This window comes from Oryza glaberrima, chromosome 3 (genome assembly GCF_000147395.1).
Source record: "Oryza glaberrima chromosome 3, OglaRS2, whole genome shotgun sequence".
Taxonomy (NCBI): domain Eukaryota; kingdom Viridiplantae; phylum Streptophyta; class Magnoliopsida; order Poales; family Poaceae; genus Oryza; species Oryza glaberrima.
The window spans coordinates 8886739-8911214 of record NC_068328.1 but is presented as its reverse complement, the minus strand read 5'-3'; the positions used below and the strand labels follow the sequence as shown (position 1 = coordinate 8911214).

Here is a 24476-nt window from a genome sequence, read left to right as displayed (position 1 = left end):
ATGGGACATTTCCTAGTACTACGAATCTGGATAGGCGTAGTACTAGAAAATGTCCCATCCGGTTCTAGGTTCTTATATATTGGGACGGAGGGAGTATTAATTAAGAGACAACATATACAATAATTTACTTCCAACACATAAAAATCCAATTATTTTTATTGCTTCGCTCTCACACCATCTCACTTTGTTTTGAAAGTTTATGTAAAGATTGTCCCTTGCGTAAGGGGGTGACTCATCCTATCTCTCCTCCGCCTCATCATCTAATCTTATGTTGCAACTTTTAGGGGTAGTATAAGAATTTCATTTATCTTGAACGACCAACGCCAGACAAAACGATGATTCATTGAATAGAGAAGAAAAAATTGCAAGGCTAGCACTCTGTAAGGCAGTAGTCACGAAAGAATAAAACCACCACCTCGCACAGACAACACATAGAACCCAAGAGAAGGTTGGCACCGGACCAGTCACCACTAGATCAATAAAGAAGCTATAACCGAATCGCCCAAAACCAGGAATAATTAACTATTTGCCACTAGGCCCACATATCATAGATTGCTAGTGGCAAATTCTTAATTGCCACATCTTAAAATTGGTAAAAAGTTAAATGCCCCGAGAAGGATGGAACCGCTCTTCCCTACAAGGCCCGCCAACATGGTTAGCTTGCATTAGCTAGTGTGTCATCATAAGAGGACAAACGTATAGAGAAAGCACAAACAAGCTATCTAAGAGAAGATTTGGCAAGAGGGCCTCCTAGACGACATCTCCATGGAGAAAAGTGGCGATGAGCAGTGTTGCATTCATCAAGATCTCGAGGAGAATGAAGATAGGGTTTTCCCCCGACAACACCACCAGAGAGAGAGGGACATCTCGACAGCGCTCCCAAAAAGGTAAACGATACCGAAAATGTTATCATTGTCGGCCTGACAAAGCTGAGCTAGGTTTTACACCTGTCACCCTGCCAATATCAATCTGCATGCTCCATTGCTCTGCCACAGGCCATCCTCCATCAGCGCGAGGACATTGCTGAACCAATATCGATCTGCATGCTCCATTGCTCTGCCACAGGCCATCCTCCATCAGCGCGAGGACATTGCTGAACCAATATCGATCTGCATGCTCCATTGCTTTGCCACAGGCCATCCTCCGTCAGCGCGAGGACATTGCTGAACCAACGCCCCTCGTCTCCGTCAACGCGAGGACATCGCTCAACCAATGCCCCTCGCCGGTCAGCTGCCGCAGGCCTCTGCGGCACACCACCTTCACTGGCCTCCCTGATGCCACCACGTCCTCCCACGTCGTCGGTTGGGCAACCTCCCTGCTATCGCCTGCACTGACCTCCCAATGCTATCGGCTAGACTGTGCATAAAACTTAGGCCCTGTTTAGATTCTAACTTTTTCTTCAAACTTCTAACTTTTCCGTCACATCGAACTTTTCTACACACACAAACTTCCAACTTTTCTATCACATCGTTCCAATTTCTTCAAACCTTCAAATTTGGCGTGGAACTAAACACAGCCTTACAGTACTTGCTCCAAGCATTTCAGCAGCAGATTGGCAGTTTGACCCGCCCTTCACAAACAAATGCAGTAATAATACTGTAGACTAGAGATGTGAAATCACAGCAATTAGTTTAGTTTGTGCAGAGATCGAAGAAAATTCTACGTTCCAAGCTGACGCAAAGAGATTATTTGAGGCCAAAGAGTTGGAATACTCAGCAAAGAAATAGGCAGACATGTGAAACGGTACTCAGCAGCAATAAAACAAACAAGCTAAAAATTCATCAACATTGCTATAATTGATTTAGGGGAGTACACAGGCTACAAACAAAAGTATAAAGAGTTCTCCAAAAGCGGTAATGATACAAATAGCCCAGCCCCGTATGACGATTCTAGTAACACAATATTTCAGGTGAACAACAAAGGTGTATCAGAATTTATTGGAACCCAAATTCCACAATGAACTGCGACACAAATAATGGTGAAACCCAACTATTAAGTATGCTCCAGTGACATCTTTCGCCAAATGCGATGCAGCAGCTTAGGCCTGGTTCTTCTTGGGCACTTGGAGGCGCTCCCGGAAATCATCTTCCATGAGCACCAAGCCATCACGCAGAACGATCTTGGGCTCCCACCCCAAAACTTCCTTTGCCTTTGTAATGTCTGGCTTCCTCTGACGAGGATCATCAGGAGTGTTCTCAGTCATTGTGACGGTAACCTCTGGGTTGATCAACTGCAAGGTAAAAGCAGGGAAACTTAGCATGCCATTCAGAAACATCCCATGGAATGATGTTCGGCAACAGGATATTCATCTTACCTCCTTCACATTCTCAGCAAGTTCCAGCATGGTGAATTCACCTACAACACAATATATTATGACCATTTAGTGACAAGGACGTGAAAATCAATTTCATTACCACAGGATTGCTAGTACAGATTACCACATGTAGAGAAAAATCAAACGAATGCAGAGGTAAATCTACCTGGGTTTCCCAAATTAATTGGTCCAGTGTTGTCCCCGTTCATCAGCTTAATAAGACCATTAACCTGCATTAAAATGGTACCAGTGATGATGTGATGCAATGATATATCAAAGTTTCAGCCAGCTATTAATTAATGACATTTCAAAAGGGGTGACAAACCATGTCAGCAACATAGCAGAAGCTCCTAGTTTGTGTTCCTGGCTTCTGAACAGTCAGGGGCTCGCCACTGTAAAATTATGTATGAAAATAAGCTCCAGGACCAACTGGACACAACCTGAGAGAATGTTGAAAGAAGTTCAGCGAGCATTACCGTACGGCCTGAGCAATGAAGTTACTAACAACACGCCCATCATCAATGTTCATCCTAGGTCCATAGGTGTTGAAAATCCTGGCAATTCGGATCTCTACAGAGATAGATTGGAAAATACTTATTAAGGAGAACTACAATCCAGTACATCACAAGACAAAAAGGTATGAACTAAAAATATTACCAATGCCATGCTGCCTGTGATAGTCAAACATCAGTGTTTCTGCGACACGCTTACCCTCGTCATAGCAACTCCTGACTCCTGATGAAGTAAATCAATTCAAGTAAGTGAACTTTGCACTAGATTAAGAAAATATAGGATAAGTGTAGTGTATTTGTGATAGAACAGACGTACCAATTGGGTTAACATTTCCCCAGTAGGCCTCTGTTTGAGGGTGCTCAAGCGGATCACCGTAAACTTCAGAGGTCGAAGTCAACAAAATCCTGCAGTACAACATAAAAACCTCCCATCATTATAAAGTTCTCATAAGTTGCATAGGACAAGTTAATCAGCATTAAAAAAACACCAACCTAGCTCCAACTCTCTTGGCAAGCCCAAGCATGTTCAGGGTTCCGATAACGTTTGTCTTGATGGTCTGTACATGATTATACATCCATTTAAATATCAGAACAGGACATGAACAAGATTTGTATTTGAATAGTTGGGACTTAACAGAGTTTATATATATATATATATATATATATATATATATATATAAAATAGAGACTGTACCTTGACAGGGTTGTGCTTGTAGAAGATTGGTGAAGCAGGGCAAGCAAGGTGATAGATTTGGTCAACCTCCACAAGCAGGGGCTGGGTGACATCTGAAATGAATAAAAAAAAGGTCAAAATTTTAATATCTCACAATAATATACTTTTGAAGATACGATAGAACTGATCGCAAAAAAAGTTTAGTGTCTTAAGTACACTACAGAATCAAGATGAGCACAGGATAACATCTATCAGCCTGTTTTCATGGTTGGGCCAAACACCCTTTTTCATAAGTCATAAATATAACTATATAAGCATGAAAGCATACACTTTTGTTTGGAAGTTGGAACAGAATTTACCAATAGAAAGTCACATAAACATACTCATAATCTAATCTAATAAGATAGAAAGATGAACTTGACTAAGAGAGGTTCAATGACAAGTGCAGAAATTCCGTACATTCTGTTGAACAGACAACTCAAGACTGCATTTGTGTAAGCATTGACTCAAAGCCAAAATTATAATACGGTGCTTTGTTTGTAATTTACTAACCAAGATCTATAGTGTTTCTCAAATTTTGAACGAAAAAACTTGCTAGCAGTAAAACTTTATTACTAGTATGTAACAATAGTTCATGAACTAAATGCACTGAGAATGTAGCAATACCATGACGGATTAGCTCAAATCTTGGGTGTCCGATCCACTTCTTCAGGTTGTCTTTTGAACCAGTGAAAAAGTTGTCTGCGACAATGACCTGAACAGAAAAGAACACATGATCAAAGGCCCGCACTTTCTCAGCTAAAAATCTGCCAAGCAGTCACACAAGGCAACAATGCAACATTGTTGAGTTCTACAAAGTACAAACTCTTGTGAATATGAAGCATATGCACTGCGCAAGAAAGATCTCAAGCCTTAGCATGGTACTCTGCTTATCATGGATGAAGTACTAGCAGCGAGATCTCTACAACATTGCTACTGGATCTTGGATTAACTCTCACATTCTCAAACAGATCCAAAGCTAAAGCTCAGGGCATATAATGAAGTACTCCTAGCAAGATCCCTGAAGCATTGACACTGATATCTATGATCTCTCTCGTTGTGGAAAACATTCTCAGGTAGTGAGACTCGAGAGAAGCTTCAAGCTTAAGTTTCAGACATAAATGCCCCAACCCCACGCCATGCAAAACGTAGCAGAAAAGCTTGCACCCCAGAGATCTGGCAGAAGCATCTCCATTCATTACCGTTTCTGATATAGATCTCGAACCCTCAGTCCCTAACTAGATCACTCAGATCTAGCTACTGTTCCTCACAACGGACGGAGCTTGACCTCACCGACCGGCACAAGTCAATGCCACAAACCCCCCAATAGACAAGCAAGCCGAACAAAAATGAAACGGATCGTACTACAGGATCTCATCCGTACCTCGTGCTTCTCGTTCTCCATGAGCTTGTCGACGAGGTGCGAGCCGATGAAGCCAGCTCCGCCGGTGACGAGGATCCTCAGGTTCGCCTGCACACACACACAAACACCCACGAACAATCAGACCAGGTCGAGCGATCGGGCCACGTATACGGCGAGATCCAGCGATCGGATCCCGGCAAAATCACCTGGAAGAACTTGGAGAACCGGAGCGGCGAGGGCGTCGGCGGCGGGCGGGTGGTGTGCTCCCCGTTGCTGCTGCCATTGGCCTCCTTCTGCGCCATCCCGTCGAGCACCTGGTACGCACAAAAACGCCACAGATCCACCGTCACCAACACTCAGATCGTCACAATTCCCCCCCCCCCACCCCCCCCCCCCCCCCCCCCCAAAAAAAAAAAAAAAAAAACACCACCCAAACCACAAAATCGAAACCCCCCTCAACCCCACACACGCGATCGCGATCCACCACCACGGAGATGGATCAAAAAAAAAAACACGGGAGCGGCGGAATGCTCACCCTGCCACTCGGGAGGGAAGGATTGGGGGGGAGAGGAGAGCAAGCTTGGAAACGGCGGGTTTGAATCGGATTAGACCGGAGGCGGACGAGGAAGAAAGCCTCCCAGATCTGAGCCGTATTTATAGCAGCACCCCTCCTCTCCCCTCCTCGCACCACGATGCAAGCAGCGCGCACACGCACAAACACACGCACCGACTGCTACCAACCGGGCCTCGCTCGCGCTGCCCCTGATCGATCAACCCAACACCACAATTAATTCCTCCCACTCCAAAAGCGAAGCGAGATTTGCAAAAAGAAAGAAAAAAAACAATCTGGTGACGATTAATTAAAAACGATAATCCGTGCAACGCAGTGTGACAGGTGACAACGGCGAGCGCTGGCTGGCGCTTCCAACGGAAGCAAAGGTTAGCTGGTGCGGGAGGGACTCCGGGTCGATGGCGACAGCTCAGCGAGCCCGAGATCTGGACGCCCGACCCGAGCACCGCCCCGAACGAAGGTTAATCCCACTCGATAATTACCTCGGTTAGGCCAGATTAGGTAGCGATTTCCCCGGTTAAGGGCTCCTTAGATTTGGAGGAAAACACAGGAATTTCAGAGAATTTCAATACTATAGAAAAATTTCCTATAAAGCCCTTTGAAATAAAGGATTGAATCCTATCCAATTCTTTAAAATTCATATGGAATGGACAATCCTATAGAGATTTTGAAGGAAATTTAGGGCCCCTTTAAATCAAAGGATTTATGTAGGAATTTCATAGGATTCAAATCCTATAGGAAATTTTCCTATTTGGCCATTTGATTCAAAGGATTGAAGCTTTCCAAATCCTATGAAATTCGTATGGAATGGCACATTGCATGTGGATTTTGGAGAAAATTTAGCAAGAGCTCCAACCTCTTGGAAAATTTCCTTTGAGTCTATCTCTCTCATCCGATTCCTGCGTTTTTCCTACGCTCCAATCAAACGACCATTCATGTGTTTTTCCTGTGTTTTGCAATCCTCTGTTTTACACTTCAATTCTTGTCAGAATCCTGCGTTTTTCTTATTCCTCCGTTTTTTTCTACCCTGCGATTCAAAGAGGCCCTTAGCAAGAGCTTCAACTTCTTGCTAACTTTCCTTTAAGTCTCTCTCTCACCATTCAATCAAACGGTCATTCCTATGTTTTTCCTGTGTTTTGCAATCCTCTGTTTTACACTTACATTCCTATTAAAATCCTACGTTTTTCCTATTCCTATGTTTTCTCAATCTTGCGATTCAAAGAGGCCCTAATACTTTATAATTATCTCTGCGAGGTGGGGCATCGGTGCTCAGTTGTTCACCGGTGGTTAAGTTGTTTAGGACCGGGGGATGGGCTGGTACCTCACTGACATGTGGGGCCCGGGAAAATTGACTTTTTGGGTACGGGCCGGCCGGTCGGACCCGGTGGCGAAGGATGTCGGGTTCGGAGCACGGAGAAAACGCAGATGCGGCGGTGCGCAGGTGGTGGAGCCGCGAGGGCGCGAGGCTCGTTGTTGGATCGCTGTGTTGCTTGCGACATACGCCGGCGAGCAGGGGAATCATTTCGTGGGCGGGGGAGTTGGGGGGCAATGAGACTCGCAGGCACGTTGAGAGAGATTATGATGATGACCATCGACTTCATCATCAAACCTCTGATAATATCGCGGTGTTTTATATTGTTTAGTATTTAAACAATAATTTTTCACCCTGTCACATCGAATTTTTAGACACGTACATGAAGTATTAAATATATAAAAAAACTAATTACACAGAGTACGTGTAGATTGCGATACGAATATTTTAAACCTAACTGCTCCATGATTTAACAATATGGTGCTACAGTAAACATTTACTAATGACAGATTAACTAGACTTAATAAATTCGTCACGTAGTTTTCAGGCAAAATTTATAATTTGTTTTTATTATTAGTCTATATTTAATACTTTAAATTAATATCCATATAACCCGCTAAAAGTTTTCGTTCGCGAACTAAACGGACTCTTATCAAGGAGTTGTTGTAGTCCAACACTCCAAGGCTGCACCAAAAAAGCCCTCAACTTTTTCTGACAATGCCGCTGGGTGGTTACACATTGCGCTAAAAAAGCGTGGGGTGAATGGTGCTGACGTACGCACTGTTGGCGTAGCTGTATTATTTAATTAATTCCTAGCTATCCTTTGTTGATGATTAGTAAATGTTTAGGCTCTTGTATATCAGTGTATGTCTTTCATTATGGATTAAATTTTGGGAAATGGAGTTGTTGATCTTGATCCGCTGCTGCTGTAGTGATGTATTGCGTGATTGCGATTTGCGTCAGTGTTTACATGCCTTGCTCGCCTGAACTTCACGCATTCCCAATCTAATCTGGGGAATTTAACTATTTACTACTTTTAGATTTGGTAATTATCCAAATACCCCTCTTAAATTCACGCTTAATAATTTATCACCGGAGATAGATGATTTCTTAACTATTTGTCACTCTTACCTACGTGACATGTCATCGTGGTGTGCCCGTGTGGAAATCAATGAGGACCCTACCCGTTAGCCCCTCCCCTCTCCTTTTCCTCCTCCGGCCGTCACAGCCTCCTTCTCCAAATCTTAGCGACGGAATCAGCCAGCGACGCGGCAACGTCAATCGTGGCATCGGGGCATCGGAGGCGGACTTCGCAGGGATTAAAAAAAAAAGGAGACAAAGGTGAGACCAACCTAACAATGGCCACGGCTCTGGCGAGACCACCTTGCGTCGTCAGTGTTGAGGTTCGGCCGGTGGTGATGAGGTCGAAGGCGGTGTCGGTGTTGACCTCTCCCTTGCCTTCGTTGGCGCTGGGCGAACGCAAGGCCGCCCCATACGCCGCCGCAACAAGGGAGGAGGCGATGACGAGGACAAGCACTAGGACAACACAGTGCGCCATCGCCGCCATGGATCAGGTCCTTGCTCACCTTACCGCAGGCCGCTCCTCCCCGTGCACCTCCTCACCGTCGAGAGTTGCGAGAGGTCCGCCTCCGACGGCGCCGCCGATGCTAGCTTGCTTCCGCTGCCAAGATCTAGAGAAGGATGAGACTTGGTAGCCGGAGGAGGAGCAGAATGAGCGAGAAGGGGCTGACGGGTGGGGTCCATGTTGTTTTCCACGCGGGCACGCCACGTAGGTAAAAGTGGAAAATAATTAAGAAATCATCTCTCTCCTGTGACAAATTATTAAGCGCGAGCCTAAGAGAGGTATTTGGATAATTGCCAAACCTAAAAGTGGCAAGTAGTTAAATTCCCCATCTAATCTAGAGCCACTCGAGTAAGATTGAGCCACAAATTACCGTTAGCCTCTTTGATAAGCTACAGAATTAATGTGTTCCGCAAAATGAAAATAAAGTTGCTCCTCTTTTGAGAGCTTTGAGCTTGATGGGCTAGCTACATAAAGAAAAAACTCACTTGGTAGTAAGTTTTTAATGGACCTGGGCTGGTAATGGGCTCTACGTTCATTACTCATTAGCAACGAGGTTCCATCGAAACGAGTATGATAGTAACCAGTCACCAGCCGGCCGGGCAGGCCATAGCCTGTTTTACATTATTTTCCTGGTTATTACAGACTTACAGTATAAGCAAAAGGTCAACCATCCTCATCAGACCTTAAATGTAAACATGTGCAAATTAGCAGTTGCATGCAGAGAGACAGATTATCATATGGTTCACGTACTGCCAAGTTGCTTTGGTCTCGGTACCATTAGTCTTATCTTTTTCTTTCATCTGGTTTCGGAGGAGATCTCTCCTTCATCCTTCGAGACCTGCTGATGGGCTGCTCTTCCGTCAATGAGCCGACCGGCTCGAGCTCAATACAAGCTCAACTCGAGCCTGTTAACCTTTGAACTTCTAGCCAGATTCGAGTCGAGCTCGATCAGCTCGACTATATATCGAGATTGGTTCATAAGTAGTACAACATATATTTCAATGATAATCTCTTAAAAAATAAATACTCGATCCCCTCTATTTCATAATGTAAGACTTTTTAGTATTGCCCATATTTGCTCATATATGTAAGTCTAGATTAATTAACATTTATATAAATATAAACAATTCTAGAAGGTCATATATTATAAAAATTGAAACGGATGAAGTATATAATACCAATACAAGCTATTTCATTGTGTGCGTATATTATATCATATTTAATCTACTAGTTTATTAAAAAAATAAAACTCATATATTGTGAGGCTCGTTATGAGCTAAAGCTTAGCCCGATATGTAAAAGCTCGTGAGATTTGACAGATGGCTCGGATTCGTCTTGTCTAGAGCTCGAGCAAAACCTACTACGAGTCAAACTCCCTAATTGGGAGTATCTTTTACTGGATCCCTGCTTGACTTGGTTACCAAGGCTGTGTTTAGTTCGTGTGCCAATTTATTTTTAGTACACGGACACATATTTAAAGTATTAAATGTAAACTAATAACAAAACAAATTACAGATTTCGCCTGCAAACTCCGAGATGAATCTATTAAGCCTAATTAATCCGTTATTAGCAAATGTTTACTGTAGCATCACATTGTCAAATTATAGCGTAATTAGACTCAAAAGATTCGTTTCGCAATTGACAGTCGGACTGTGAAATTAGTTTTTTTCGTTCATATTTGATGCTCCACACATATGTCCAAACATTTGATATGACGGAAAAATTGGAGTTTGAAGAAAAAGATTAGAATCTAAACACGGCCCAAGAGAGCACAGCCTGCTGCCCACAAATCTCCCGTAGAATTTGCAGAAGTTGGGATTGATATTTAGGCAGACCCAGATCCATTCGAGGTCGCCCACTGGATCGTATTGATCGGTCAACCACACTATCACTGGTACTAATCCCGGCATTAGTAGATCTCTGGATTTTATACCATTGCCTGGCTCATGCATCGGACGATGCGCGGCGCAGCGCTGAATGCTGGGTGTACTGCCTGTCTGCTGCCGTCGGTGGATGGAGCAGGTCGCTCGTCGCTGCTGTTGCTGCAGGTAAGCCGCATCCACACTTCCACATGGAGAGAGGACGACTAAATTAAGTATTCAGTCGTCATTAGGTGGCAGCCAAATAGAATTAATAGAAACCCGAACGAGCTCACGATCCGTTCTTAATTCATCATCGAGAGAACGACGACCAACCGTCACGTTCCTTAATACAAAGACGTGAGAGCATTTCGCATGTTCCCTTACAAAAGAGAAAAAAAAAACGACCAATCGATCTTTGGCATCAACCTCACCGTGTCGCCGCTGCCGGCGTCGCTGCTCCGACGTGCACGCGTCCTGTCCTGTATAGGCTGTCGTCCAGTTCTCACAGTACTAGCAGTAGGCCAGTAGTTTGGGCCGCCATCTGGGACCAATTATGAATAATACATCAAACGATATGTTAGTGATAAAAAGTTAATTTATAATTAAAACTTTTATATATATATATATATATATATATATATATGTATATGTATATGTGTGTATATATATATGTATATGTGTATATGTATATGTGTATGTATATATGTATATGTGTATATGTGTGTGTATATATATATGTATATGTGTATATATATGTGTATATGTGTGTGCGCGCGCCCGTGTGTGTGTCTATATATATATATATATACGCGCGTGTGCGTGTGTGTTCTTAATGACTTAAGCGTTAATGTTTAAAAAAACTGCGATATAAAAACTTTAAAATTAAGTTTTAAGATTTAAATTCTAGCATCGATGATATATATATATATGTTGTAGAGCAAAAGATATGGCCCATGATCGTCGATGGCTGCCGCATGCGTCGTTACCTAATCTTAAGCTCTGTGGAGTACAGATTGGGCGTGTACTACTGGTTGGTTAACTTTCCACTAGCTACAGTGAGCCGTGGCCATCGGCCGAACTGATGTAGAAAATTAGTCAAGGTGTAATACCGTATAACTCAGGGATGGCAATTTTGCTCATGGGTCCGGGTATCCGCGGATATCCGACCCAATGGGCATGAGTGTGGGTGTGATTTTTTATCCGTGGATATGCCCGCCCGATACCCGAAGACATTGTGGGTAACAGTTGGGTTTCATTTTTTACCTGTGGGTAACTCATGCCCGACCTGATACATATCTATTAGCTAATTTCAACTTATCTCTTAATTCTTATACCCCTTTCTCTTGGTTCATTTGTGATACTAACTAATAATAAGTTGTGATGTAATTCAAATTATTGTCGATAACTAAAATTTGGTAAATTGTTAATTTTATTTCTCTTTGTTAAATTATCTATCTTTCGAGTTATTATTTATGTGAGATCCATTGGGTACCCGCCGGATATACCCGTACCTGTCGGGCATGGGTATGGGCACGGAGTTTTGCCTGCTAACTCTAGTGGATAGGGTTCAGGCGGGTGACGACGGGCATGGGGTCGGGCATGGTTTTGCTCTACCAGTGCCCGACCTAACCTGCTGCCGTCCTTAGTATAACTGATCGATACTGCACACAACGCAAGTGCGTGCTAGACAGTGGACACTGGTGGGAGTGGGGGAACCTATTTCCGTATACACAGATGCAATGTGACACTTCTATAATTTGGCCCTGCTTTAAAACTTCTTAGTGTAACTTTCTCCCTTTTTTTCTTCTGCAAATTGACCAAGTGGCATCATGTATTTACTAAAGTACACGGCCGGTCTTTAAAGTTGGAGCGAGGTGTCACTTATGTCATGATCTTGAAAAATTAACCGGGTTGACTGGCTTACATGGCCGTCCAGAGTGACAGCATATTTGCATTTCGTCCCCTTGGGATCCGATCCAACCCTTCTTCCCTAAATCTTTTTTTAGTGTGATTTCTATGGTTTGCGGTTGCGGGACGATTGGGGTGGCAGTGGAAACGCGGCGGCGGCAGTGACGACGAGGAGGGAGGCGGGTACAGTGGTGGGTTGGCGAGCATGCGCAAAGAGGGAGAAGGGAGGCGACTGGCGGGGAGAAGGGTGGGGGACGGCGGCCAGCCCTTCTCGCCATCGCTTGTTGTGGCCGCGGCGAGACCTGCAAGCGCTAGGCGGGCCGCCTCAAGTACCCGGAACTGGTCGAGTCGAGGTCGCCCCAGGCGAAGGGAAGCGGAAGGGCGAGTTGGGCGGTGGCAGCGGCTGGCCAGCGAAGCGGGGCGGCGAGCGGCTTCTAGGGCTCGGCGGTGAGGGCGAGATGGTGTCGGAGAGGGTGAAGGGGACGGTGAAGGGTTTCGACGCCACCAATGGGTTCGGCTTCATCACTCCCGACGACGACGGCGAGGACCTCTTCATCCACCAGTCCTCCCTCAAGTTCGACGGCTATCGGAGCCTCAACGACAGCGATGTCATCGTGTTATCCGTCGGATCCGGCAACGACGGCCGCAATAAGGCCGTGGACGTCACCGCGCTAGGCGGTGACACGCACACCGGCGGATTCCGTCCCAGCTGCGGTCATATCCCTGCGGCTGGTTGTCCCCTCGTCGTCTCCTGGCCCTTGATGTGCTACTACTTCTTGCTCTGCGTCGTTCACCACCGCTCGTCATCCCCTCGTTGTCTCCCGGCTAGTTGCGTGTGGACGACACGAAGTAGCAGCACGAGAGTGACCTCTGGTGAGCTCACTCGTGTCGTCCCCGAGCTAAGCCGCTACCGCACCGGGCTGCCGCCACCACACTCCGAGTTGTCGCCGGTCCAACCTATGCCATTGTGGCCTAAAGCTTGTATAGAGCTCAGCCGCTGGAGCTCAACGCCCTCTGCCCTCCACCGCTGCTCCCCTCTCCTCGGCCCTCAACCGCGTGCGCTGCGCCGTCATCCGTTCGCCACCGCCGTCGTTGTATACCATTGGCCGTGCCGTTGTTGTTGTCCACCATCAGCCGCTCGTTGTCGTCCTCACCACTAGTGCTGAAAGAAGATTTGGGGAAGAAGTGTTGGATCGGATGCGAGGGGGCTAAAATGCAAATATGCTGTCACTCTGGATGGTCACGTAAGCTAGTCAACCCGGTCAGAGGTCCTTTGGATCTCAATGAGTCATTTAAATAAGATCACGGACCCTAATATCGATTTTTCAAGATCATGAATCTAAGTGATACCTCGCTCTAACACGTTAAGGACCGGCCGCGTACTTTACTCTACTTACTACCTACCTAGATGATACATTTTGGGGTTCTTGAGAGTTACCAATTTTCTATATATAATAATTATGTCATCCCAGATACATTTTACATTAGAAAATATGATATATCCAGATACCCACTCAAAGACAATAAAATCGCTCATTTGTAAATACATAGCTCGATGCAACATGAGGTAGTGTCATACATCAGACGACCATGTATAATTCATAGAGGGTGTCCATGGATATGGGCACACTAAGTTGAGCAGCGTCGAGGGGACGTAGCTAATAGATTATGGCCGATGGATGAGTTTACGATCATATTATTCAACACAAACAAATGAATTAAATTCAGAAAGTTGATAGCTTAATTTTGTTTTAAAAAAACAAAACTCTCAAAAAATAATGATGAAGAAAGTTTTTCATTAATAAATTACTGTTTAGGAAGTTAGAAAGTGTCTGTGATAATCTATAATCTGGAAGTTGTCGAGAACGCGGGATCAGGGGTGTTAGTTTTTCGAGATGATATTGTTATTAGTTGTAGTAGTATGTAAATTTTGTTCAACTCTGGACTTCTAATGAAAATTTGTCTGCAAATGTGCTGTAACTTAGTCCATCCGATCAAAAGTTTATCTCGTATAACTAAGGAAAAAGTACAAATTACCCCTAACTATCGTGGTCGACCGAATTACACCCCTGAACTCGAAAACCAGACATTTTACACCCTCGATTATTGAAACCGAACAAATAACCCCCTAACACTGTTTTGAGTGGTTTTGACTATATATAAATTACACACGTGGCGCCAACGTGGCGCCAACGTGGCAATCCAGTCAGCAAAACAAAATAAAAAAAAACTCGCTGGGCCACTTAACCCTCAACCCAATCCCTTCAGTCCCCCCAACTCTCTCTTGCACATGCGCTCGGACCAGCAGCCGGCAGTGGAGGCGGACCTCGTCCGGGCGGCGGGTGGTGGAGGTGGATGTGACATCCCGGTCCAGGGCTTAATAGGATTAATAGAATACTCATATCAACAAGTTGCAACTTCTTTTCCGGAAGCCGATCTCTAAAGAACTCTGAGGTTAAACGTGCTTGGCCTGGAGCAATTTAGGGATGGGTTGGCGAAGGCGGACCGGGCGACCAGCGACGGAGGCGGACCTCGTTGGGTACTACCGTAATAGTTCGGGGGTAGTTCGTACTTTTTTCTATAATTAAATATATTTAGATGCAGGAAATTTACAATCATCAAATCATGTATGAGATTATTTGAAAAAAAATACAAGCATGTATAGATTAACAATTACTTTTGAATATTTGCATGCTTGCTTGGTATACATATTTTGGTTTGCATGCTTCAGCAGCCTATGTTAGTCGTTGTGGATAACGTCCTAATTAACCGAATCAAAGATACAGTCAACGAGTCATCGCAAGCAGCCAGCTTGCTCGCAATATCTGCATGAGAAACTGCCTAGTGCATGGACATTGGGAAAGTAATTTCTACGTCTATGTTAAGCCCATAGTCTCATACTCTCACACTACCATCAACATCTGCCTGCCATTGCATGCATGCATGCAGCCAATTAAACAGTCAAAAAATGGCTGCAATCACATCACTCCTAACCCATCCAACTCATCTATATAAGCTCCAACCATTCCTCCCGAGAGAACCCAAGTTACACACACTTGATCAACTAGCTAAGGGTGTGAAACACACAGCATTGAGACTGTGAGATCGAGCTATAGTGACAGCCATGGCAATCATCAGTAGCAAAGCTTGCCGTTGTTTGCTACTCGTCTCCTTTGCCTTGCTCCCACTGAGCATGGCCATGGATCCCCTTGGCAGCTACTGCTCCGGGAACAGCTTGGCCGGCAGCAGCAAGGCCGTGGCCAGCATCAACTCCGTCCTCACCGACCTCGTCACCAAGGGCTCCACCGGTGTCGGCTTCGCCACGTCCACCGCCGGGAAAGGCAACAATGTCATCTACGGTCTCGTGCAATGCCGCGGCGACGTCTCCACCAGCGACTGCCAGGCCTGCCTCGCCTCCGCCGCCAACCAGATCCTCACCAGCTGCAACTACCAATCCGACTCCAGAATATGGTATATTATATGCCAACTTGCCAAGTGTGATGACCACGAACATACGAAAGATAGCAAATTAAAACTGTAATGATTGTATTATGTGCAGGTATGACTACTGCTTCATGCGGTTTGAGAACGAGAATTTCTTCGGGCAGGCTGACACGGACAACGGGGTGATCATGGAGAACGTGCAGGCGATGGACAACACCAAGGCATTCCAGAAGGCGGTGGGGAAGGTGATGAGCAAGGCGACGGCACAGGTGTCACAGGCGGGAAGCGGCGGGCTGGGAAGGGTGAAGGACCAATACACGCCGTTCATCAATATCTACGGGTTCGCACAGTGCACGCGGGACCTATCGCCGCTGACATGTGCACAATGCCTATCAACGGCGGTGTCCAGGTTCGACCAATATTGCGGCGCGCAACAGGGATGCCGGATACTCTACAGTAGCTGCATGGTGCGCTACGAAATTTACCCCTTCTATTTTCCCCTCGCCACTAGTAGCACCGCCACTACCGACATCACAAAGTACACCAAAACCATCGTGCACCACTAAGAACTACCTACACATACATGGTGATGTGCATGCATGCTTGTACGCATAACACATCACATACTAAAGTATAAACTATAGTACAATGTGTGTGGAGACGTTTGATTAGCATGCGGTTCATGAATAATATAAGGCTATAAAGTGTAGCCTTATTAGCATACTATAACCGGGAATAAAATGTGTACTAGCAAAGCAATGTACACACGTTTGTGTGGAGCAGTAATATTATCGAAGTGTTTAACTTATACATTATGTGCTACTGAAAATTGATCTTCAACTTGTTAGGACCAGCTTGGAAGGCATTTTTATAGCTGCGACTTGTAAATCATATGATCATGACATAGTTCACGAAATTAAAAGGCTACCAATTTTTAACTATGTGGATGGGTCAATGGGAAGAGTGTATATGGCTGAAATTCTCAAACAAGAAAAGAAAGAAAGGAGCCACATCTGGGTGCTGCCTAGTGCCTACTGTGTGTGCCGATTGGGTTATCTTGTCACCTAAGACCGGACCCCAACCAGCACCAATCCGGTTTTCTGTAGTAGCAGTGATAGAGCATCTGCTATTGGCATGAGTTGCATCGACGGTCCAAATCAACGTCGAAAACTCTGAAAGGGGGGTCGATGCTTCGAAAGAGAGAGTTTACATATATCGTGAACTCCAAACCTCGTGCCAGATATATGGGCCGCACGACGACGAGCTAGTTGCAGAGACGACGTGACATATATACGTAACCAAAAAAGACCAAAAGATTCAGAGAGTTAGGGCCGATCCAACCGGATATACCGCCTAAGCAGCCCCTGTTTCTATAGCACGATTGGTCAATAGCAAGTTAGCAACGCTGGCTGTCCACTAGCACGATCTGATCCCGTCGACCCCCATGGCCACATGCCCGCATCTATGTGAGGCCACATGTGTTTGTCCGTGTTTCACACCTTGCAGCTGCAGCCTGCAGCCTGCAGGCGAGGACAAGCAGTGATGCAGCAGCTCGGTTGAGTGTTTGGCAAAAAGGGCATGGATATTCGGCCTGCTAAACAAACCGTCCTCTGAGCGACTGAGCCCATACGTGACTGGCCTCAGATATGTGTTTGACGGCCCAACCGGTTTACCTGCTCGGCCCGAACCGCCCTCGCTGATGAGCAAAATGACCAGGGAGAGCCAGACTAAAGGGCTGTTTGGTACACTTCTTTAACTTTTTTTTTTTGGGATAATGGAATAGAAACACCGCAACTGCACACGATGGTACTCTCCGTCTTAAAATAAGACACATCCTAATTTTAGATTCGTTTGTTTAGCACAGAGGAAGTAGATAACAATATAAATATGTACTTCCTTTGTTTTAGGTTATAAGACATTTTGACTTTAATCAAAGTCAAAATTAGTAACATTTTTACCCAATACAAATTTATTATAAAAATATATTCAATTATTGATTTGATGAAACTAACTTAGTATATTATAAATATTACTATATTTGTTCATAAACTTAATAAAACTTGAAATATTTTTACTTTGACCAAAGTCAAAGCGTTTTATAGTCTAAAACGGAGGGAGTAGATCTTTAATCTACTTGACTGAACTTACTTAGCCGATCACCCTAATATGGATGAATGGGTAATGACTGTTGTCTGACGCCGTTGAATGATTATGCAGCTGTCGGTGTAGTGGATATAGTTGTTGGCCGAAGGGCTCTGGCTTCTTATCGAGGATTTGACGGTCGGATTTGGTACTTAAGGATCATCAACGACCATTAATTAGTGTCATTGAGGTGGTCAAAGCATGAGCCTGGAGAGCGAGACGACGACGATCACGTTCACACTCTGCTGCACCAGAGGGCGATGCAGTTGCTGGAGTCCATCGATGAGCGGAGCTTGATGTCGGTTAACTATGGTTGAGTTCGGATTAATATTGTTCACTTTTAGTTAATGTTGAATGGTTTTGTCAACCTTGGAGTTTAATTTTCATGATATAAGCCCTCTAAGACATATTTTTCAAATGAACCTGCTAGGTACTACTCCCTTCGTTCCATGTTATAGGTTGCAGCTGTTCGGCCTTCGAATACGGCGGCCGATGTGCAAACTTGTTTACCAGCGGTTGCAGTGTTGCGGTCGTCAGCTTTTGGATCGAGATCGGCAGTCCCAAGTACTTGCAAGGCCTCGTCCGCTGCCTCGAACCCAAACAGCTTTGGTGGCATGTCCTCACCGCCATCCGACAACCTCTTTGCTTCCCTTCCAACAGTGTTTGCTTCATCGAGTGGAGGTGTGATGCTACAAATAAAGTTGGCAAAGCAAACAGGCTAGGCTTCACACACCATTGTTCCCCTAGTAGCCTGAACAATTTGGAAGAAACGAAACAATAGGGTGTTCAACTATGAGAGGAAATAATGGGAGGAAGTAGTGCAAGTGCGGCCGCGGAGGAAGCAACGGTCTAGCGCGCGGCCGGCCTGCCCATTTGAGGCGCTGCCCGCTGATCAGTCACCTGACTTGTCGCGAGATGTTGACCCACGCTTTTTGTGTTCCCTTGTTTTTTTTCCTTTTAGTTAAAGCTTGTAAAGTTTTAAAACTTCACCTCTCTTAATACAACAGATACACAAGGCTTTTGCATATTCTATTTTTTAAAATAAACTTTTTTCTAGTCAATTTTTTTTAGATTTGATCAAGTTTGTAGAAAACTTTATCAACATCTACAACACTTAATTAGTTTTGTTAAATATTACATTATATTTATTTTAAAAATATGTTTGTTTTGTGTTATTTATGTTGCTATATTTTTTCTATAAACTTGATTAAGCTAAAATAATTGATTAGAAAAAACAATTAAGTTTAAAATAATATAAAACGAAGAGGATATGACATAGATATTTGGCGGATGTACATAGCCAAACGTTTAGATTAACAATTAGTTTTGCACAATTGCATCCTAAGCTTGGTACATAATTTAGTTTGCTTCACAGTATACAGTTCATGTTAGTCGTTGTGGATAATTAACGTCCTAATTAACCGAGTCAAATATAACTAGTCAACGACTCGTAGCAAGCAGCCAATCAGCCAGCTAGCTCGCAATATCTGCAGAAACTAGTGCATCGACATTGCCATGTCCGACTCAGCAATAGTTAATAAGCTCGTAGTCTCCATATACGACCGTCAACATCAACCATTGCATGCAACCAATTAAACAGTCAAAAAAAGGCTGCAATCACATCGCTCCTAACCCATATCCAACTCATCTTTATAAGATCCAACCATTCCTCCCCCAGTGAACCCAAGCCCCCCCCCCCCCCCCCCCCTCCCCCACACACACACACACACTTCTAACTAGCTAGGTTGATACACAACACTAAGAGTGAGAGTGAGAGTGAGCTTGAGCGATCAAAGCCCATGGCATTCAGTAGCAAAGCTTGCCGTTGCTTGGTGCTCATGTCATTTGCCTTGCTACCACTGAGCATGGCCATGGACTCCCTTGGCAGCTACTGTTCAGGCAACAGCTTGGCCGGCAACAGCAAGGCCGTGGCCAGCATCAACTCCGTCCTCACCGACCTCGTCGCCAAGGGCTCCACCGGCGGCGGCTTCGCCACGTCCTCCGCCGGGAAAGGCAACAACGTCATCTACAGTCTCGCGCAATGCCGCGGCGACGTCTCCACCAGCGACTGCCAGGCCTGCCTCGCCTCCGCCGCGAACCAGATCCTCACCAGCTGCAACTACCAATCCGACTCAAGAATATGGTATATATGCCAAGTGTGATGACCACAAACATAGAAAAAAACAATGAATTCAGGCGACTGATAAACTGGAAAACTATAATTATTCTACGTGCAGGTATGACTACTGCTTCATGCGGTTCGAGAACGAGAACTTCATCGGGCAGACGGACACAGATGCCGGGGTGATCCTTGTGAACGTGCAGGCGATGGATAACGGCAAGGCGTTCCAGAAGGCGGTGGGGAAGGTTATGGGCAAGGCAACGTCGCAGGCTGGGAGTGGTGGGCTGGGTAGGACGAAGGATCAGTACACGCCGTTCATCAACATCTACGGGCTGGCACAGTGCACACAGGACTTATCACCGTTGGCTTGCGCGCAGTGTCTGTCAACGGCGGTGTCAAGGTTCGGTCAATACTGCGGCGCACAACAGGGATGTCAGATTAACTATAGTAGCTGTAGGGTGCGCTACGAGATCTATCCCTTCTACTTCCCGCTTGCCACCAGCGCACGCAGTGCCACCACTGACATGACCAAGTACACCAAGATCGTTGTGCACCGCTAAGCATCCATGGTTAGTTGCACGTACATGGTGATGTGCGCATGCAAAAGTTGCAAACACATCACGTACGTACGTATTAATGTACAATGTATTTTGTCTGTGGATGTTTCAGCGTGCAGTGGATGAATAATCAAGGCTATAAAATGTAGCCTTAGCATGTTATAACTGGGAATAAAGATGTGAGTACTAGCTAAGCAATGTACGCGCACATTCGTGTGGAGTAATAATATTAGAGTTTTTAACCATTGATTTATGTGTGACGTATAAAGTATAGATAATTAATTATGTACCACGTTCTAAAATATAAGAGATTTTACCCATTTAATCTTACTTATATAGATAAAATCTTCTATATTTTATAACGGAGATAATATCCGTGATCTTCAACTTATTAGGACAAGCTTCGAAGGCATTTTTATAGCTTCGACTTATAAGTCACATACATGATCATGATATAGCGCACAAAATTAGGTTATCATTTTTTTTAATTACGTGCATGGGTGGGAAGAGTAGTAATGTCCCCCGGCGATACTATGGTGTGATCTGCTATACATGACCAAGCCACCAAGGACTCAACAGCTTAATTGTGACGATAAAATGAACGACCAGATATTCTTTCTCTAACGCAAAGGGACATTTTTTTTGAAGGATTTCAATGAGAATATAGAACCTAAACCGGATGACAATTCTATGTTGTCACGTTAATATATCGTTTACACATGCCTCCCTATCATGCCCTATCTTCACTTTAGTTCTTTTTTAAAAAAAAAATTATTCAGAAGACACTCTCTACATTTCTTCTCTCCCTAGTTTTAATATTTTCTTTAGAAAAAAAATAACACCGTTTAGAAGCTTAGAAAGTGTGTCATATTAATCCACCATGTATCTCCTTAGTTAGTCTCCTTACGGAGTAATAATAATTAGATATATGGCTGTACGTTCCACAACTTCTGCCAAAATTGAACGGAGCATGTAGATGTACAGGTCATGAAAGCTACGGGGGTGAACATAAGTGTATTATAACGACTTCGGTCTGGTCAAATCTGTACAAACTGTGCCTTGGCGGTTCGCTCTGGAGTCACATATAATGCCTGCTATTGGCGTGTGTTGGGATGCTTTGAAGATAGAGTTTGCTGTTTACGTACATAGCCCCAAAGTCCAAACCTAGTGCCAGATATATCGGCAGGACGATGAACTAGCTAGTTGCGGAAACGACGTGACATACCTAACAAAATTTCGGAGTTAGGAGCGATCCAACCGGATATACCGCCCAATCAGCACCGATTTCTATAGCACGATTGGCCAGTTGCAACTTGCAACGAGCCAACGACGTCCACTATCTTGACCTCGACTCCATGCCATGGCACTATGGCAGCATCTATCTAGCTAGGTCAGATGTTCGGGACCAGTTAACCATCACACATCACACGACAGATTTTTAGATTCAAATCACACAGATTTTAGGTAGTTGGATTAGGCTCATTTGATCACTAGATTAGAAGAGTCTATACATGTATCAGCATATATTAATTATATATATTGCATATATTTTATTTGTTAGATCTTTACATTGCAAAAAAAATTATCACCAACCCATCTACTAAAAGTTACGGTGTAATTTTACTATAGTTACACTGTAACTGCAGTAATTACGGTGTAACTATATAAGTACACTTACATGTCATATCAACTATACTTACAAATGTAATTTTAGTTATATAGGACTGTAAGTTTAGTAATTACACATGTAAGTTTAGTATTTTCACACTATAATTACACAGGGTGGGGCATTGTTGCTATTTTTTTTGTTGCATTGAGCCGATAAACCTAGTGAAAAAGATACTACATCATGTCAGGCTTAGAGTAAAATAAAACTCCTACTTCAGGGGACGGGTACCGAACACCCGATCTGACCCTACATCACAGTCTCGGTATAGATCTATACGTAATCCAACGGATGAAAATCTGACAAATTTTGACCGAGAAATCTGTCGCCAGATGCGTAGCAAATTCGCAGATGTTCACCCTTGCAGCTGCAGTTGAGGATGCTGCGGCCCAGTTGAGTGTTTGGCAAAAAGTGAAAAAGGGCCTGGATATTTGGCCTGCTAAACAAACCGTTCTCCGAGCCCATACGCGACAGGCCTTACATGTGTGAACGGCCGTGCAACCTGCTGCCTGCTCGGCCCGAACCGCCCGGAGACATGCTCACCGATGACGCTGAGCATCGCAATGAGCAGGGAAAGCCAGAGACAACGTACGTGGAGGTAGGAGGAGTGGTCACTGCGTGCATGCGCGCCACCTCCCCGGTCTACCGACTCCGGCGGCTGCACCCGCACGCACAAATGGGAGCTCGTGGGCTCCAAGAGAGACCGAACACTGCTCTGCACACAAGCGTCGTCTATCGATCAGGCCGTACGTGACAAACCTCAGCTGCAACCGAGTGTCATGGCCTCCGAAGGCGCCGTGAGCCCGGCGTTCGCCTACACCGTCGTCTACGTCAAGGACGTCGCCAAGTCGGCCGCCTTCTACTCCGCCGCGTTCGGCTACACCGTCCGCCGCCTCGACCAATCCCACAAGTAAACCATCGGTTAATATTTTTTTCCCCGTCTTAAATTTTCAACTGGCTGCTTGAAACTACTTCCTGATGCGTACGTGTGACGTGTAATGAATTATAAGGTGGGCGGAGCTGGAGAGCGGGACGACGACGATCGCGTTCACGCCGCTGCACCAGAGGGAGACGGACGCTCTGACGGGAGCGGTGCAGCTGCCGGACTCGGCCGGCGAGCGGGGCCCCGTGGAGATCTGCTTCGACTACGCGGACGTCGACGCGGCGTACCGGCGGGCCGTGGACAGCGGCGCCGTGCCGGTGAGCCCGCCGGAGCAGAAGAGCTGGGGCCAGAAGGTCGGGTACGTCAGGGACATCGACGGGATCATCGTGCGCATGGGCAGCCACGTCCGCGCGTAGCGGCCATGCGCCTGCTCGGTTCGGGGATTTTAGCCGTGTATGTTCAATAATGTGAACTGTTCTCCACTGATCTGTTGATATATGGAATAAAACTGTGATCTCGTTGGTTGTGGTCTGTACTCCAAAGTCCAAACGAGAAAAAATGGCCATGTTTGATGTATGATGTGTTCAATCATGAATCACATGGGTAAGGATAGGAATAAGTTCACTTTATCCCTCAATTTGTCGCCAGTTTGATTTTCGTCCCTGAACCGTAAAACCGGACCCTGAACCGTAAAACCGGATACAACGTATTCTCCAACTTACAAAACTAAAACGTATTCTCCAACTTACAAAACTAGTACGGTATAGATAGCGGTTTTGGCTAACATAGCGTCTACGTGGCTAGTTTGACTAGGTCTTCGTCCTATAACATTGACATGGCACTTACATGGTAATTATATATCGGAAAATTAATAAAAACCGTGGGCCCACATATAAGCTACACAACAAAATAAATATGGTGGGTGGGCTCCACATGTCATCCTCTTCCTTCTTGGCTCCCCCTCCTCTTCCTCATCGCACCGCAGCGCCACCTCACAGCCATCGCCGCCATCGTTGTCGTCGTCATCCCAGTCCCCACCGTCTCTGATGACGACGGCGGCCGAAGCATGCCGGCGGAACAGCGGCGGCAGAGGTAGCCGAAGGAGGAGGAAGAGAAGGAGGTCGCCGGCGAGCGCGGCAACTGTGGCGGGTTATCTCCTCAGGCCGCCGCTCGCAGCTAGTAGCTCTTGAACACGCGGGAGGACTTCACAAGCGCGTCCCCTCCGCGCTGCACATCGCGCACCCATGCACGCTAGAGGACTTCACGGGGGGTGTCCTCTCCGCGACCGAGAGCGCAACACCTGCCTCGAGCTCCACAAGGCGTGTGGCCGGCGGCGACAGAGCAGAGGGGCGGCGGCGAGAAGAGGGACGGCAGCAGAGAGGGCGTCGGCCTGGATCTGCACGAAAGGGAAGGGCGGGTGGGCGGCGAGGAGAATGACGGAGCAGGCGAGCGAGGCGGGAGGTGGCGGAGCGAACCGACGGTGGGCGGCAACCTCGGCAAGGTGGGGAGGAGGCGGAGGGGAG

At 45.6% G+C, this 24476-nt stretch overlaps 4 protein-coding genes across 4 annotated transcripts; 3 read left to right on the top strand and 1 right to left on the bottom strand.

Annotated features, from left to right (window-relative positions):
• Window positions 1–1757: 1757 nt before the first annotated feature.
• Window positions 1758–5669, bottom strand: LOC127767330 (UDP-glucuronic acid decarboxylase 6). The gene is made up of 13 exons (XM_052292629.1): window positions 5437–5669; window positions 5108–5215; window positions 4923–5009; window positions 4166–4253; window positions 3521–3612; window positions 3319–3383; window positions 3143–3231; window positions 2972–3049; window positions 2791–2884; window positions 2640–2706; window positions 2481–2544; window positions 2315–2355; window positions 1758–2230 (listed from the first exon to the last, which is right to left on the bottom strand). The coding sequence occupies exons 2-13, from the start codon at window positions 5201–5203 to the stop codon at window positions 2039–2041; spliced, it is 1053 nt and encodes a 350-aa protein (XP_052148589.1). The 5' UTR covers window positions 5204–5215; window positions 5437–5669; the 3' UTR covers window positions 1758–2038.
• Window positions 5670–15196: 9527 nt separating this feature from the next.
• Window positions 15197–16480, top strand: LOC127768109 (cysteine-rich repeat secretory protein 55-like). Its single transcript, XM_052293633.1, has 2 exons — window positions 15197–15610; window positions 15699–16480. Exons 1-2 carry the CDS (start codon window positions 15264–15266, stop codon window positions 16147–16149), a joined length of 798 nt encoding a protein of 265 aa, XP_052149593.1. The 5' UTR covers window positions 15197–15263; the 3' UTR covers window positions 16150–16480.
• Window positions 16481–19440: 2960 nt separating this feature from the next.
• On the top strand, window positions 19441–20651 carry LOC127768184 (cysteine-rich repeat secretory protein 55-like). Its single transcript, XM_052293723.1, has 2 exons — window positions 19441–19868; window positions 19963–20651. The coding sequence occupies exons 1-2, from the start codon at window positions 19525–19527 to the stop codon at window positions 20405–20407; spliced, it is 789 nt and encodes a 262-aa protein (XP_052149683.1). The 5' UTR covers window positions 19441–19524; the 3' UTR covers window positions 20408–20651.
• A 2198-nt stretch (window positions 20652–22849) lies between these two features.
• On the top strand, window positions 22850–23369 carry LOC127765002 (uncharacterized). Its single transcript, XM_052289790.1, has 2 exons — window positions 22850–22980; window positions 23081–23369. Exons 1-2 carry the CDS (start codon window positions 22850–22852, stop codon window positions 23367–23369), a joined length of 420 nt encoding a protein of 139 aa, XP_052145750.1.
• Window positions 23370–24476: the final 1107 nt, after the last annotated feature.

Bases quoted from the DNA above. Each gene is read 5' to 3' on its own strand.
- LOC127768184 (XM_052293723.1), top strand. From the start codon at position 19,525: ATGGCATTCAGTAGCAAAGCTTGCCGTTGCTTGGTGCTCATGTCATTT. The intron at 19,869-19,962 runs GTATATATGCCA...TTCTACGTGCAG, and splicing joins CAATCCGACTCAAGAATATG to GTATGACTACTGCTTCATGC.
- LOC127768109 (XM_052293633.1), top strand. From the start codon at position 15,264: ATGGCAATCATCAGTAGCAAAGCTTGCCGTTGTTTGCTACTCGTCTCC. The intron at 15,611-15,698 runs GTATATTATATG...TATTATGTGCAG, and splicing joins CAATCCGACTCCAGAATATG to GTATGACTACTGCTTCATGC.
- LOC127765002 (XM_052289790.1), top strand. From the start codon at position 22,850: ATGGCCTCCGAAGGCGCCGTGAGCCCGGCGTTCGCCTACACCGTCGTC. The intron at 22,981-23,080 runs GTAAACCATCGG...ATGAATTATAAG, and splicing joins CGCCTCGACCAATCCCACAA to GTGGGCGGAGCTGGAGAGCG.
- LOC127767330 (XM_052292629.1), bottom strand. From the start codon at position 5,203: ATGGCGCAGAAGGAGGCCAATGGCAGCAGCAACGGGGAGCACACCACC. The intron at 2,545-2,639 runs GTTTGTCACCCC...ATTTTAATGCAG, and splicing joins TCTGCTATGTTGCTGACATG to GTTAATGGTCTTATTAAGCT. The intron at 2,231-2,314 runs GTAAGATGAATA...TTTACCTTGCAG, and splicing joins TTGCTGAGAATGTGAAGGAG to TTGATCAACCCAGAGGTTAC.